General features: G+C 38.0%; 1 protein-coding gene across 9 annotated transcripts in view; it reads right to left on the bottom strand.

Moving 5' to 3' along the window:
* The window catches only part of ctnnd2b (catenin (cadherin-associated protein), delta 2b), a 181650-nt gene that overhangs the window by 65278 nt on the left and 99406 nt on the right, over positions 1-16966 (bottom strand). For 7 of the 9 annotated variants that reach the window (XM_036216504.1, XM_036216503.1, XM_036216502.1 and 4 more), the window contains 6 exons: positions 14590-14624; positions 10077-10193; positions 2876-3027; positions 2485-2658; positions 1825-1970; positions 100-350 (listed from right to left, as the gene is read on the bottom strand). In XM_036216504.1, the coding sequence (XP_036072397.1) occupies positions 100-350; positions 1825-1970; positions 2485-2658; positions 2876-3027; positions 10077-10193; positions 14590-14624 (875 nt within the window). The remainder of the gene's footprint in view (positions 1-99; positions 351-1824; positions 1971-2484; positions 2659-2875; positions 3028-10076; positions 10194-14589; positions 14625-16966) is intronic. The other 2 variants (XM_036216505.1, XM_036216498.1) reach the window with 1 other exon arrangement.

The raw sequence follows: 16966 nt of genomic DNA on the forward strand, positions 1-16966 counted from the left end.
ATACTGATGTAGAAAGAAACTGTGACATGACCACATCACAAGCATAACAAAAAAAGTTCACAAAATGACACATAAAAGTAGTAAGCAAAGCGTCTTAACCTCTACCTGCCAGGCTACCAGGCCTTTGCAGGGTTGCGTTGGCGTAAAGCTCGTGGGAAATCTTGTAGCTCTCCGCTCCGATGTGATGCAGCATTCGCTTTGTGGGAGACAGGGTGGCATAGCTTCCCACTGCTGAGCTGAGCTGGTGGATAGGTGAAGAGCTGTGGTTTGCCCCGGGGGAGCTGGCTACGGGGAGGGGTGAAGACGACCCCGCAGCCCCTGATGCGACCATGTTGATGGGCGATGAGGTGCTACAGGAGAGATTCAGGAGGGACAGTCTTTAATGAGGAAACTTAATTACAACAAATAAATGGGAATGGAACAGTGAATGGAGGAAGAGTTCATTAAAAGAGCAAAACCTGTGTAGGAACTTCACAAAAGGTAGGGTTTAGGCAAACGCTGAAGAAGTTATTACATTTTGGGAAAAAAAAATGTAATTTCAGTTACTGGTTCAGAAAAGAAACCGTCACCTTCCTTCAGTTCTTCCCTATTTGCTAAAAGATCCTACAAAGTTCCTCCAAATTTTGCACAATACTCTATATGATGGACTTATAGCAATATTTTTATTTCATAAACAGCTAATGAGTAGCAGCATCTCCCACTGTCTCAGGAAAGCTGAAAACATTTCACTGGATTCATCCCAGCCCGGACATTCTCTGTTTACACTTCTGTGCAATTTACCATTTATAGATCAGTGCGCCTTATATATCAAAAATTTGAAAATAGACCATTTATTGTCAGTGCACCTAATAATACAGTTTGCCCTATTGTGCTGAAAATTCATATATTTAGGTGGCCATTTCTTGTAGAGGCAACTCAGGACAGTTTCATAGCAACTAAATTTCACAACATGACCACACATTTAATTTTGAGTGAAAAAAGGAAATAACTTAAATATTAGACTTCCAAACAAATCTTTTTTTTGTTTTGTTTTTCTCTCAAAAATAGACCTCTCTTATAGGATATCTAAGGAAACATGGGGTTTCAGCTTAAAAATTAAAGCAGAACTCTGTGGGTTGGAACCACATTTGGTTACCCAGCATGACTTAGTAAAGATTGGCCCACCAACAGTCTGCTGCTCTCATTAAGGGGTTTGTCTTGTATTGGTGCATTTCTTCTGTATTGATGATGAACTGAGCACAGAGCAGTAATTGTGCTCCTAAAATGATAATAACACCAATCTAGCTCTCAAAGGAAACCTTCAAGAAACTCTGTTATATCATGCTGCTTTATGTTTACAACAGACAGTCTTGAGATTGAAATCAGAATTTGACACCTTTCTATGAATTTGCAATGGTTTTTTTTCCTGCAATTCTTAAAATGAACTCATTTCAGTTTGTAGTGTTTCTTGTGAAGGACATTCTAAAGCCCTGTTGTCAGAAATTAGACAATCAGGCCACAGAACGACTAACAGCCATAATAGAGTTGGTTGTGTCAGGAAGTGTTTGGAAATTCTTGAATTACTGAGTGCTTTTGCTTGGGCATGATTGTTTTTTTTATTTACCAAATAAAGTTATATCCAGGCAGCATGGATGCAGTTTTTTTCTTTCATAGAACTAAACCAAACGTGAAGGTTTTGAATGTCGTGCTACATCTGCATGTTTAATAATGACGTATATGAAATGGCCAGTAGTCTGCTGAAAACATTGGGCAGCAAATTTTCACTTTGGTGTTCAATGTTTAAGCTACTATGCAAAGATGGAACAAATCATCTGCTGTACTAACCTGTAAGATTTGGCGAGGCGGCTGGGGGACTGTTTGGGCGAAGACACTCTCTGTAGCGTGGCATAGCTGGGCATGTCGGCGGAGGCTGAGCCCAGGCGCTGCAGCTTTGTGGGGGAGCCCACCGCCTGCAGAGGGGAGCTCACACGCTATAAGACAGAGTGCAATTTGTACTCCATTAAAAGGGAATGAAGGCCACTTTAAAAATTCATCATCTCATCAGATTAATTTCATTATTTGGAGTGATATGAACAAGTCTCACTGGAGTTGAGAAACCAGAGAGCAGAAACTTTAATCTGTGGTAGCGCCCTGATAAAGAACTGAGGGTTATTAGACTGAACATGAGGCGATAACTTTTAGGAACGAGTGAAAATGAAATGCAACTGAAGGTCGCCAAAGAAAGTACTCTTGGGATATGAAGCATATATTTTTGTTTTATGCCACAGAGAGTTTAAAGAAATCTTGCAGAAAGTTGAAATTCAAAGTCCTCATATTTAAGGTGGAATGAGGAGTTCCTCTGTCGAGTCCTGAGTTTTAAGTTTCCTGCTCTCACATCCAGTAACATTCAATACACTATCTTGGTGCAGGGTTATTTGCTGAGCTGCAGTACACATAGAAATCCAACCACGGAGGAATTACAACATCATCTACAGGGATTTGTACCTGTGCAGGCAACGTGGCACAGGAGTAATACATGGATGGCCCAGAAGGTCCAGATCCACCATCCATGGGCATCTGAAAGGAGCCGCCAAGAGCCTGCTGGGCAATCGAGTCTCTCTGGGACTGAGCAGGTGAGTCTGTGCCCAAGAACTGAGCAGCTGCACGACTGGATGTCACCTAGAGAGAGGGGGGAGTGCAGAAAAAAAACAAGATAAGAAGAGAGGAGGAGAAGCCACAGTTCAGGAAGTGAGGAGCACAAGGAAAATAAAAATGAAGATACAGGATGACAGGATGGACTTCAAAATATTATCCAATTCCCGGGCGACGAGGCGTCTACCATGGCAAAAAGGTTAAACAGATGAAAATAGGAAGTGTGGATGAAAAAGTAGTGCACCTGGTTATAGCTGTGAATTGCCCCTCCGATCTGCCCGCTTCGAGCTGCTGCTGTTTCCCCAAGAGTCAACCCTTGATTGCTATGGTAACCAGCTGCTGCATAGACATCCTGGCTGTTGAGCTGCAATGCACTTTGGGACAGCAGTCCTTGTCCTAGTGGGAGGAAAAAGAGAAGAACAGGACTTAAAATAGGAATAACAAAATTAAAGAAGGAACTCATAAAAAATGTCAAATGTTAAAAAATTAGGAATGGGGCAAAACGGGTTTGCTTAGGCAAACAAATATAGTAAAATGTTCAAATCTAAAGTTGTAATGTATAAAACACCAGAACCTTTCTAAAGCTTTGCCAGCTGAAACATGTATTCATAATACTGTAACCTCATGCTGCAAGTGTCAAAAATCATAGGTGATTGTGATGTCACCAAATGATGAATGGAAAAATGAAAGCAGAAGGCTTTTGGTTTTTATCCAGCTCTTATTCATAATATTAATTATTATACATATAAAAAAAGAAGTTTATAAGGATAGAAAACAGAAAGAAACAAGGCAGCAGGAAATTAATTTGTTTTGTTTTTAAATCTTATTGTGTGTTAGAAAGGTTTGTATACGTAGCACATCAAAGAGTTATGACTTCCATCTTTAAGTCAGTCTTTGTGTAAAGACTCACTTTGTTTGTGGCCTTCAAGGCATTTTGTAACCTAGTTTACATTCCACGGGCTACACAATGTGTTTCTTGTGTTTGTAGGAGCAGCAGTGAAGGTGAAGATTGCTTGTAAGAGTATCAGTTTAAAAGAAGCTTAAAGGAATTAAAATAATGAAAATTTGAAATTAGAAATTTGCCAAAAGATGAATTATTTTCATGTTAACTGAACAACATGTTGTTTGGCATCACCATCTTGGTCATCTTTCTCTTTTACTTTGCTGTGATTCCAGCTTGGTTTTTAAAATGCAATGTGCTTTTACGCAATCTCAAAAATTGATCAAACCCTTTTTTTTGTAAAACCCTTTTTATAAATCAATTTTCTGCCCAATAACAGCAGGTAAAAGTTACATACCACTCAACCATCCCGTGATGATTTCACACAATGTCTCTTGTCATATATATATATATATAAACATATATATATATATATATATATATATATATATATATATATATATATATATGCATGGCTAATGTGTATAGTGTCGTAGTGTAAATAGGTTTTGACTAACATGTAGCATGTCACAAGTAAGTTCTAAAATTACTGAGTACAATTAAAACGGTCTGGCTGGTGGACTTATCTCTGAGTCGTTTGTCTTGGTTGATGCGCCTTATAGTTCAGTGTGAATTATAAATAACACAAGTTCAAAAAATGACCATTCAGTGACTGTGCGCCTTATAACCTTGTTCACCCTATAGTGTGGAAAAATATGAAATAACATGATTTACTTAGCAGTAGAGATGAATAGTATTTATTAAAAAAGTGACTTGAAGTTTTTTTTTTTTTTAAAGAAATTCAAAATGCTATTCTTCGATTCTATTTCCTAAATCTTTTTCTGTCTTTCCTTTTGAACACAATGGCTTTTTCTGTTGTTTTAAAAAAAGAAGAATAAGGCAGTTTTACAGCATCTATCAGCCCTGTTTTGTGCATTACAGTCCTGTATTTGTGGAGTCGTGAAGCTGTCCTTTGTCTGCAGTCTCTGTCCTTCCATCTTCATTGAAGTCACTCTTATGCCCGCAAACTAATAAACTATGGGAGGCAAGAAATACTGAATTCTTTATTTCCAAACTGCCCAATTTTGGTTTCTTAAAGAACAGTCATATCTTTGTGCTAGTGGTTGCTATCCACTGTGTAGAAGAGATTAGGCCTGCAGCCTATGGCAAGAAGGACGAGATAAGGGCCTTAAAAATACAGCTTGTAAAAACTGAAAAGTCACTTTGAAGTGCAGCAAATGATTCCTTGTATTGGTCTGGCTGACTATTGAACGTTATTAAAACTGTGATACTAAAGGTGGGCAAATGTGTAGTTGAGACTTGCCTCGGATGAAGTTTGTTTCCAAAGCAATGAGATTTTGCTGACAATTCTTTGATTTTGAAAAGACTCACCAACAAATAATTGCTCAAATACCTTAGAGTCCCACTTCAATCATCTTTTGAGCTATTTCAAAGTCATTCCCAGTGGTTTTAGGCCAAAATCTGAAAACGTGTCGTTTCTAGGATATAGTTCCTGCAGAGTAGTAGTCATTCATCAGAAATTATTAGCCTCTAATGCTGCGGGATTCACGCAGCAAATCCGCTGCTCACCTGTCCAAATATGTGTTCCTGAGCTTGACCCAGTTTGAAGGCTCACTGTTGCGCATTAAGTGAAAAACCAAAATAAAATTAGGGGACCTTTTTATTAATGTCTCTATGAAAATAATAAAAATATCACAACGTTCCAGACAAAAATGCTGGCATGATTGGATTAGTATTCTACCTACTGACTGAGTCACTGAAAACATAAAGTGCCCAAAGCTAAGTCCCTGATTGGTTGATGTGACTCAACAACCTTGCCAAATTTCAGGAAATTTAAACTCTTGTGGTGCCGCGAATTCGCGCCGCTCAAATCACGCTGCTGCCAAACTGCTGCGCCCGTCGCTCAAAACGCACTTCAGATCACGCCTGTACTGTTGACCAAACATTGAAACAGCCCACCTCTGTGAATTGGGTTCTGAGTCAACCATAGACAGTTCACAAAGAGAACTGGACACATCCTCCCCTCACGTTCCAAATAGGAAGTTCCCGCTGGTCGTAAAAAGCCCAAATCCCATAGACTTCTATTAAAACATAAGCAGCTGTTACTCAGAGTAATCCTTTTTGCTCTGGCACCTCTTTTTAACACGTTCTTGCTAAACTTACATTTTTTTATTATATATTTAAGTTATTTAAGTTATAAACTAGCCAATGAGATGCCTCAATAGGTGCCCGCTTGCCCCACCTCAGTTGCGAAGATTCTCGGACCAATCACTGCTTACTAACATTGTCTTGGCGCTATCCTTACCGCGGAAAAATGGCAACTGAAGTGACTTTATTTCATTGGAACCCGAAATAAGACATTTTTTTTTTGCTGACATCACAGCCTTATTTTGTCCATCTCCATTTATGTCAATGGTGTCAACACAGCATAAATTGTTGGTGTGGAGCAACCCCGCTCCCTTTCCCCTCCCCGTTGCAGAGCAGGGAGCTTGTGACTCGCCCAGCAAATTTTCTATATCACAAATAAGCTCTTTGTCAAATTTCCACCAGTTAACACCAGTTTGAATAAAGAAATACTCAGAAAAGAAATTTATGGCTAGTTTTTTACGGCCTTCATCACCAGAAATATGCCACAAAAACATGTTAAAAACACAACTTTCAAAGGACTAGGTCTTGATTGATTCCCTCTAATGCAAACAAAGATGATTGGCTGCTATAAGAAACCCATGTCTTTGTGTTTTCATTTCCGTAGAGCACTCAATTCTTACAAATTCACCTCTGCAAAGGGATTTCATGCGTTAGCAGACCGCGCATCTGCATTTACCTGTATCTGATGCAGTCGTGCACATTCTGACCCAGATACCAGCTCACTCTCGTCCATTCATTCCTCCGCCACGCTCTCAAACTTGAGTGTTTTTTTTTATTCACCATTCGGCCAACACATCTTAATATTTTATCAGCTGTCTTTTTCAGATAGCCGTCACAGTCTGCACATAGAACTGCACGCAGAGTCAAGAAGAATACAGAATCGACTGATGCACGCAGATTAACATGCAGGCTGGCAAGCATTGCTGGGATGAAGCAGCATGAGGCGGGAGGACCCTCACTTTATTCCGCTGCTCTGCCTCGCTAATCTTCTCAGCGGTATGACCGCCTGGGCGCTGATGTCTGTGCACAATGCAGGTGCATTTAGCCATAGGTCCAATGTTTGCACACATTCAGAGTTAGACATATGTTGACATATCAAATAACAATGTTTAACCAGCATTTTTATTTATTTATTTTTTCCATGAACAAAGCTGATGTCAGTTGGCATCTAGGATGCGTGGAGAAAAGTTAAATTGTCCTCTTGTAGTTTTTTTTTTTTTAGGCCAAAATCTGATGTTAACCCTTGTGCTCTCTTATGGGGTCCAGATGACCCGACCCTTATATTGATGTGTGATCCCTCCCACGACAAAGATGGACAGGATTTCATGTCTGCCACGGACACCAGTGAAGATAAAAAATCCCTGAAAAATAAAAAGTTCAGCTCGCCATCTTGTGGGGTCCAGATGACCCCAATTGTAATGTAAAGATGCCTTGGATAGCACAAGGGTTAAATAAAACGTTTGCTTGCTTTCAAGTTACAAGAATCTAATGTTAAATAAAATGTTTTCTAGCTTACAAGTTACATGAATCTAATGTTATTCACACGTGTAGCCAAGTACAAAAACTGATGGAAATTCATGTCAAGTCGCACATTGCTGCATTGTCTGCACGTATTTTAAGTACGTTCAAGGCTAAATGTTGTTAGTCGCAACTATTAATCTGACTGTGACCCTAACCTTAACCTGCCTCCAGGTCCGTGTAGCCAAGAAAAAAGTTCAGAATTGGCTGCATGTATTTAGGAAACAAGGTGCAAATAGTCACTTTCAAAAACTAAAAAACTAAAGCATAGCCTACTTGGAAGATCGTCTCACTCCTTTTAACTACAACCATGTTTGTTTACAGAAGAACTTCCCTACTTCTACTTACTTTTCTGGATTTTAGATAGTTTTGCGCATGTAAAAAAATGATTTATTCCAATCGAACGTGTGACGGATGTAAACGTTTCCTAGAATTAGATCTATTTTTTCGGGGCCCATGTAAAAAGTTCAATTCTAATCCAATCTTTGATCAGATTAAATACATTTTGCATGTGCAAATGCAGCTCATGAATGATCTCAAACATGGCGACATGACCAATTAGTCTCTTGACATCATCTGTGTTCCGTGCATTGTAAGTGACATATACTAACAATACTTTCATATAGCGATGAGGCTAAAAACTTGACTGTAACTCCTCCCCCATGTTACAGGAGCGTCTAGCTTGTTAATATATTTTTGGACAGCCATGAGCGTCAAATTTGACACATCAAGAAAGAGGCACCAGGTGCAGATTCAACACTTTTCTATCAAAAGAGCAACTTATATATGATTTTCTTTTCTCCATTATAGTATTTTTTGGCTGCTGCGATTTATAATCCAGAAATATTTCTACTGTACTATTTATGGCAAAATCAGACAATTTTACAAATCAGAAACATTTTCTATCTATGTGATTGCATTAAGTCATTTTGCAAAACCTCATGTGACAAACCATTTTTAAAAACGTACAAATCAAGTAAAAACAGTGTCATCTTTAACTCCTTGACAATCCAGTGAACAGTTCTTTAAACTGGACTTTTCTCCTTTCATCCTTCAGTCTCTTCTTTTCCTTTTTCCATCATTTTCTGGTATCTGTCAGGTGGTAGGTTACATAACCGTTGCACCAACATTATAAATATCGAAAAGATTTGCAGCTCCTCGTCTTACAGGCGCGCTGGTGCTACTGATGCATAGCGAATGCGCTCAAACATACATAGATATATATGGTAATTACAAATACCTGCCAGTGTGTGCGGACACTATTTTTGCTCTGCATATTTTGCAGCGTGCATCCGTTGCATGTTCCTCTCTCTGCACTGTGAACAGCAGGCCAGCTGACATCTCAGCAAGGATGGATTAGCATATCAAACTACTGTGCGTGTGTGACAGCTAGCGCTCTCCCATGGGGTCGGGTGTAGCAACGACGTGGGTCTCCGCTATGAAACTGTGTGCGGAGAGATCAGAGTGCAGCAGCGAGGCGCATGGAGTAGTTTAGGATGACGGCGAGCTCTTTTTAGCAGCACTCTGGATTTTTAAACGACGCCTCTGAAGGGTTCTGATGTTTTCCGATTCAACTTGGTGAAGCTCCACTTAATGCGGTTAGGGTGGCAACATGTCACAATGCCGCGTGCAAAGTAGCAGCGGGGAGAAGCGATGCAGCGTCTCGGGAAAGAAAGATGTTTTCAATAAAAGAACCCAAAGACAGCTGCAGTTCAAGAGCATCCGGAGAGTTGTTGCTCTTAAGATTGCTGCTGTTCGACAGTTTCACAGATTGCATTAAAATTGGAGGGAAAAACAACAATGTTGGTGGGCATGTAAGTGTTGATAGGTTTGAGGAAATCAGATCACTGAGCACACAAAGTGCTCTCATGGGCTTATTATTAAACAAGCTGCTTGATAGTCTGGCTGCGGAAGCTGGTATTGTGTATCTGCGTGTGAATTCACAAACGTTCAACAAGTCAATCATCCAAGACCTTGAGATTACAGCACTGCGGGAACATCCAGTTTGGTGAGTTTTTTAATGCATTTGATGGCTCCTTTTCCAAGAATTCCTTCCTAACTCTTCTAAGCAATTAAAACTGGAATAAGAACATTTGATGACAGACAAAAAACATTAGGAAAAAGCAACAAACCAAACGAACAAATAAATAAGATTACTACTCATGAAACATTTAATTCAGTAAAAAGACATGACTAATCATTTCTGATTTGAATCTACAAAAACATTCTTAATTTACAAAAGGTACTAAAAAAAAACATAGATGTTTTGCTTTTTATTTGCACCTAAAATGCTTAAGATGAGAACATGCACACTTGCGAGGCCTATACAAGTCTGTAAATTGTCGGAATGAGACATGACAGCCATGACATAGCATCTGCTTTTGTTTTCAATTCAGCTTGAAGAGGTTTAGACATTGAGGTTATGAGTTTCTGGAGTTCACAATTTAAGTTTCCATCTGCTAAAGAATTTGTCATTGCTGACATTTTTTTGTTGAACGATGTGCTTGTAAAAGCTATACTGTCTATTGTCTGGCTGAAAGATACGATTTGGACAAGATAGACCTGGATGGGAAGCTTTTATAAATCTAAAAGAATTCATAGTTTAATATAAAATGAGTAAGTCCCCCCATATAATCAACTCAACGATGATACTATAGAGTAAAGAGTCTTTTTATTAGCCTAGAGGACACTGTGTCTGACATGAAGAAAAGAAGCAACCCATTTTTTTTAATGCTGCATTGTTAAAGATTAGATTTGCAAGGCAGTTACAAATTTGAGGGACAAGAACAAACAATGACACGTATCAGGAAAAGCTTACTGTCTCCTGTCGAGGTGTCCTGGGAGTCCAAGATTCCCGATTCCTGGAGCGATCTGATGCACGAGTCCACCAGCTCCAAGCCTGTCGTCAGCTCCTCCTCTATGTCTTTTTGTCCATCTGAACATGCACAAAAGAGAAGCAAAAAGAAAACAAAAATTCTGGTTACCAACAATCCCTGCATGTGCGTTCACTGCAGCCAAGAACATTAATAGGTTTTCAGTGACTTTCATTCTTGTTTTTTCTCAAAGTTGTGTTTGAGGCGTTGTAAGAACACCAGCCGTTCTGAGATTGTGATGGATAACCACAACCACAAAAGTATAACATCAATTTATGCTACTCCTGTTTTAAAAGAAAGTGTTTTGTTCAGAACGGTCATCTATCATGTCTATAACAGCCAACAGAGGGCGCTGTGACATTGTAACGTGCCTGGTAACACTTCAATATTTGTGAAAAGTAGTTTAAAATGTTTAAAATAATTGGCTAGGTGCAGCTAACTCTACAACATGCAGACTGAGGAGCGCCTCCATGTGGGCGGGGTAAATTTTTTTGAGCTCTGCTCACTAAATGTGATTCTTCTTTATTACTGCAATTGCCAGCTTTTTCATAGCAATTTACAAGTCTCAACGTATTACCAACCAACGACTTAGGGAGTCTATCCTAAGATTAAGGAGCAAAGTTAACTTCAAACAGACGTCTCTAAGAGCAATTTCACTCATGACCAACACATCGCTGCCTTTTTTTTTTTTTTTTTTTTCCTGTAGCCATATAATAAAAGGGCCATGTTTCCTTAAGAAAAGAAAATTTCTTAAAACAAGAGTGTGACATATCCCAAAATAAATACCCAATCTTCTCCCAAATTATAAAAAATGCTCATGGCAAACCTTAAAGGGTAACTAAACCCTAAATCAACTTTTTTTTTGGCTGTTGACATCTATAAATGGGACTTTAAAAGTGCTATTTATTAGTGATTGTCAAATTTTTTGACAAATAAAAAAAACGTGTTTAATTCTTGAAAATATAGTCAAAAACTGTCTGTGTGCTGCCCCCTAAAGGTTGAAACTAAGTATTGCAGTTGGATTTTGTGATTGGTCAAACCATGCAAGTTTCAGAAGTCCCACATCATGATCTGCAGCTCCAGTAATGATAAAAGTCCCGCCCCCAAGCCCCACCCTTCTGACTGGATTTTCAAATTTCGCCTGTGGGTGGAGTCAGCCTTCAACTTCCCTGTTTGGTTACCTTTTAAATTAAAAAAATCTTAAAAAGACCAAATTATCCTAAAAATATTTTATACTGCAACCCACCTTGGATGACTAAAGCACTAATTGGCTTCAAAAAAGTGTTCCCATACACGTCTCATCATAAGCAAAGCTAAACCTTCCAGGCAAATGGGGGGGGAAAAAACATAATAATCCAGCAAACAAATCCATCGGGATTGGGCTCCACATTGTATTTAGAGATCTCAGTCATTTGTCTGTCAGACAGGCTGATAACATGCCAGTGTCTTCCAGTCAGAAAGAGCTGCCAAGATGGATAAAAGCTTACAAATGACTCTGAGGAGCAACATTAATCTCTTACGGAGATTGAGGGAGAAACAGTAGTAGTAGCAGCCTCAGTGAGAGGATTTAAGGGCCTATTTTATTGACGTCCACTGGTGCATTTGTAGACTGATGATGATGATGGTGGAAAAAAATGTAGGGGGTTGACTGGCATCGCCTTGGATTTACTCCTCACCTTTTGACAGAAAAAGGTTAAAGGTCATACTTTGAGTGTCAGAAGTATTGGGTTTTTAGCGATTTGTGATTGATGAGATCCAAAGGTGTGATTGCAGCGACGAAGGCAAGTTTCTCTGTCAAGTACGTTGGGACTGAAGCTAGACGACCGCTGAAAAGGGACTTTCTTGACTAAAACTTTGTGTTAGTCCCCTCTTTGTTGGCTCAGGTCACCAACTCTGCACTCAGATGATCAATCTTCTGTCAACCTCGTATAGATCCGAGCGTGACTGACAAAGCGGGGTGAGAGCGGCCTCTCTGCAGCTGCTGTTATTCCAACTCAGAGGCTGTCACAAACAGTCTTAAGCCCGGAGAGGTGTTTGTATTGGACTCTCAAATCATCTAAAGATGCATCGATTCCTGTTATTTCTGCTAAGCTCTTCTCGTCTGAAGTAAATCTGAGAATGATTAGAAAATGCTGTTTGACCTTTGCTAAGCTTGCAGCAGGAGCGAGACAATGGGAACAGCAAAGGGGTTTCTGAGGGTTCTTCAGGGCAAATTGATCTGCATGTTTGAAATGTTGCTATTGGTGCACATAATTACAAACATCATTTTGTTTTTGTTTTTTTAATCCTTGATGAAAAAAAAGCTATAATGTGGTGTAAAGACATTTTCTCATAGAGGAATTGCACCCACAACCATGCTGGATCAGTCAGAAGTGCATCTTGTGCTAGGGTCTACACCAACCCCCTTCAGTTTTTAATTTTATGAAAATTAATCATGCATCATGGCTTTTTGACTTTGTCAGGTACCTTAATTTTAACAAAATTCGTTTATTTTTATTTTTTATTCTGCAATACTTTGGTCACAATGATGTCCTGTCTGGTATTAGGGTCAGTTTTGACTCGCTTATATCAAATAACTTTATAAAGCAATAATTAGAGCCAAAATTAAAATAATTAGACCCAACATTAAATAATTAGATTTGGATTTCAGCCAACACATTGATGGCCACTTCATCTCCCAGTCATGTGAGCTTCAGGAGTAATCATTTGTCCAGTATTGCAAAAACACAAAACAAAAAAACTTATCTGGACACGCAAATACTTTTCTCTGATTTAACTTTCTAATACTTTTAGAAGATGCAAGTGATTTCTTTTGCTTAGATTTGTTTGGTTGTTTGTGCTCCAATGTCTTTGGATTAAAGTCCTATTGCTGACAAATATATACATGTATGTTCTTGAATAAAATATGTATGGGTCAAAGTGGACCCATAAGATAGATAGATAGATAGATAGATAGATATCTTTATTTGTCATTGCCACAGGTACAATGAAATTAAAAAAGTGCTTTCTGATCCGTGCCAAGTTCATGCTTAAGATCAACCCACGTAAAAAATAATAAATAAAAAGACAAATTCATCAAAACAAGATATTCTATAGGTGCTAAAAATGTTAAGAACTGAAACAGAATAATGATAAATATTAATAAATATAACAAAGCATCTACTTTGTCCTCAGTGTACAGGAAGAGCTCCAGATTTAAAGCTTTCGATAGTTACCACAGTTACTCATTGTAAAAGTTAAAAAATTAAAAAAAATCAAGCAAATTAATTTGTTAGGCCTAAACTCGTCAGTAAAATTCAAGTAACACAATAACCTTTCTTTTATTTATAATATTCTCTTGAGTTGTTTTTTCTTTTTATATTGAAATCTAGAGGCATTCCTATTTTTGTTAAAGGCCCAGAGACCCACAGAAAAATAATAAAATCAACATTTCATGAATAAGGAAGCCTAAAAAAATTACCAAGAGTTAATTAAAAATATTGTTTTAATGTATTTTGAAGCTAATTTAAGACATGGGTCAAAACCAACCTGTTAACACGTGGATGGTAACAGAGAGCTAACACAAGAAGTGTTTCATCTTATAATCTAGACCAGTGTTTTTCAACTCTTTTTGAGCCAATTTCCTTGAAAAAAAATCCAGCGGCAAAAGTTTAGTCTGTATTGATGTATAATCTCTCCACAATCTTAAGTGCAGTTTTTAAAAGAATTTCAGCAGAAAAAGCGGGAAGTGTTAGAGGCGCTGTCACTTTAACCCAATGCATCATGGGGGGTATAGTGCAAAAAACTGACGCAGATGCCGGGCAGACTCATATCTCTGAGCTTTATTCTTATGTTAACTTTTTAAACTGTCTGACATCGGATCCTGCAGGAAGCTACAACGCTAAACACGAGCTTTAGCTGTTATTTTTGCTGGAACTGAGAGACTTTATGAGCCGAATCAGAACAAGGAAGTGAGGACGTTAACCACTTCTGATTGGTCAGATTGATGACATATGATTAAGCCTCCAACAATGATTGGCGGAGACAGTTCAAGGGGGCGGGACTTTTCTAAAAGTAGGGCTAGCGGCTAGTTTTGTGGCCAGATTCTGGTAACGTCATTCTGATAAAAGAGTCATTTATAGAATCGAAGAAAAATGTCTTTTAGGATCTTTTAAATTCCAAACTATCCAGTGTTAAATCAGGGCCCGTTTGGATGAACAGAGCTGATACCCCAGTGATGGTAATGCTTTAGATATGTGAAGATGGATGGGCAATATCCCACGGCACACCTGACCATCTCTCATGCCATACTAGGGCTCACAAACGCTGATCTAGACAAACTGAGGGGTAACTTCAGAAAGCCTTGCATTTAAGGGCAGCAGTAACACAAACAAGGCACAATATAAATGGCGGTCAATGCAAGAAACATATTTGCAAATATAAACACCCCAAATTAGTGAGTTTAAAGTGAAAAATTACCTTGATTGTTCCAGCGAAACTTTTCTTCTGCTGAGCTGCAAGAGAAAACAGAAGCAATGCAAGTTAGGACAATGTAAAAAAAAAACAACTAGTATTTATTTAGCCCCTTCAGTTACTTAATACCAGATTTTATTTTATAAAACTGTATCAATCGCCTCACAGATATTGGTTTTCTGAGTGTTGATGTCCTTGTCTAGTCTGAACACTTGTTGTCCCCGGTTTCAGAGTTTTTAATTTTCAGCAAGACTTCAGATGGGAACATTCTGCAACAGCACAGGCTCAGGCAGCCTTCCAGAAAGCCAATAAGAAACACTTTAAAACACATTGTTATCTTGGTGAAAACAAGATTTCTGGGATTTTTTTGGGGGGGGGGGGTGCTGGCCAAGGTTGTATCTCTAAACCTCATTGTTAACTTGTAACAGAAAAGATTTCAGGAGCACAAAAGGAGGCGGAACAAATAGCTTCTAAGAAGCTGGACACTTTGGTGCAAATTGAATTCTGAGACTTAGACAATTTATGAACCTCAAACAGATGACTAGTGCCATCAGGTATGTGACATGCGTTCTTGAACGGGCTAAATCTGCATTGTTGAATTCACCTTTAGACTATGGTGCTCACACTGGACAAGCAGGGAGGGCCTTCTTTTTTTCTTTTTCTACTGATCATTAGAACATGTCCGCCACCTACAGAGGCTTAGTGTGAAATGTCAAAGCAGTGCAAATCTCACGAATCTTGCTTCAGACTTTTTCGCTCACACTTGGTGCATATAATTTAGGCTGCACACAAACCGCAATTATTAATTGGTCCTCCATGATTACTTGATCATCAGCTAGGACTACCAATCAAGTCCCTGATTGGTCAAAGTGCAACCCGGTTTAACTTTCAACACACGTTTAATAGTGACGCATTTTGTACAAAAACTGTCATCAAAATACGAACATTTTTAAGTTCAAAATGAGCCTTTATGAGTATTTATGAAGACTTTACATAGGAAGTGATTACTTAAACACAAGTAGCTGAGGCCAGTGTGAATGTAGCTTAAGAGTAGCTAAAATTAAAATCACCCAACAATACTTTTTACTCGTAGAAAAACTACAAATTGATTCTTTGATTTTGTCTAGTCCTACATGGCTTTTTTCCTCATATTCCTTCTTTTTTTTATTGTCATTAATCCCTAAATGTAGCAGCAAGTTTCATAAAAATACACACATTTAGTGCAGTAGCACAAAGATTATACAGGGTGGCTACAGATTTACAGAAGCCAAATTGAAGAATTTTTAAGACCCTATACAAGTACTTATGATATAATTTATATAAATATAATAATACAAATATTATTTAAGATTGTATGTACAAAGAAAAAACAAAACAAACCACTGAACTTGTTCACTTGGAATTTGACCACGTTTATCCTCAAAGTGCCAAGTTTAAACACCTTTTAGTCATTTGTACAGTTTCCTTTATAACGGTTATCATAACCTGGTTTTAACTATTACAATTAATCCTTGTTTTCAAGCCATTTCTTCATGAATTTACATATTCCCATTTTCCTGTAGTGACAACCATCAGCTGATTATGAACACATGAAAGAGCCCATCTTTGAAATGTCTTCTAGGAAGTAACATCATGTTGACAAGAAAACATTTAAGGCCCATTCACCAGAATTTAAATCAATTTACTTCTTTTTAAGGCCTTAAATTTGATTTAAGACCTTTTAAGGATCTGCAAGCACCCACTTACGAGAGTACAGTAAAAGTTGACATTGAAAATTTATATACATATATATATATATATATATATATATATATATATATATATATATATATATATATATATACAGTATATGTGTGTGTATATTCATGTTTCACAATAAATTCTGTCTAATCTCGCTGTACATGCACACACACACACACCCCCACAGACATATATATTATATAAGTTTGAAAAAGTCAAAAGACACACTAAAAAAACATATTGATGAAAATTAAAAGTTGAGACTAGGTCTCTAGTACGCTAAAAAATAACTGAACGAACAGCAGCTGTAGTAAAACCAGGCATGATGGGGTGAAAAAATGTCCACATGGAGCCTTTTACAAAAATCATGTTAACTCAGAAATACACTAATACAAGCAATTTAAGAAAAAAGATCAAAAACAGGACACAAGATATGTTGCAGAAACGAAGACAACTGAACCTGAATAACAGTTTCTGACAGGTGATAATAAGTAACCAACTTGTCATATAAATGTTTGCTAAATCGAGTAGATTGCAGGGCATTTTTTTCATTTCAAGTTAATGCGTATTTAAAATTTTCTTAAATATATTTTCTTTTTGGTATAAATTTAATGCATGGACAGACTGCATATAAGCAGAACAA

This window comes from Oryzias melastigma, linkage group LG17 (genome assembly GCF_002922805.2).
Source record: "Oryzias melastigma strain HK-1 linkage group LG17, ASM292280v2, whole genome shotgun sequence".
Classification (NCBI taxonomy): domain Eukaryota; kingdom Metazoa; phylum Chordata; class Actinopteri; order Beloniformes; family Adrianichthyidae; genus Oryzias; species Oryzias melastigma.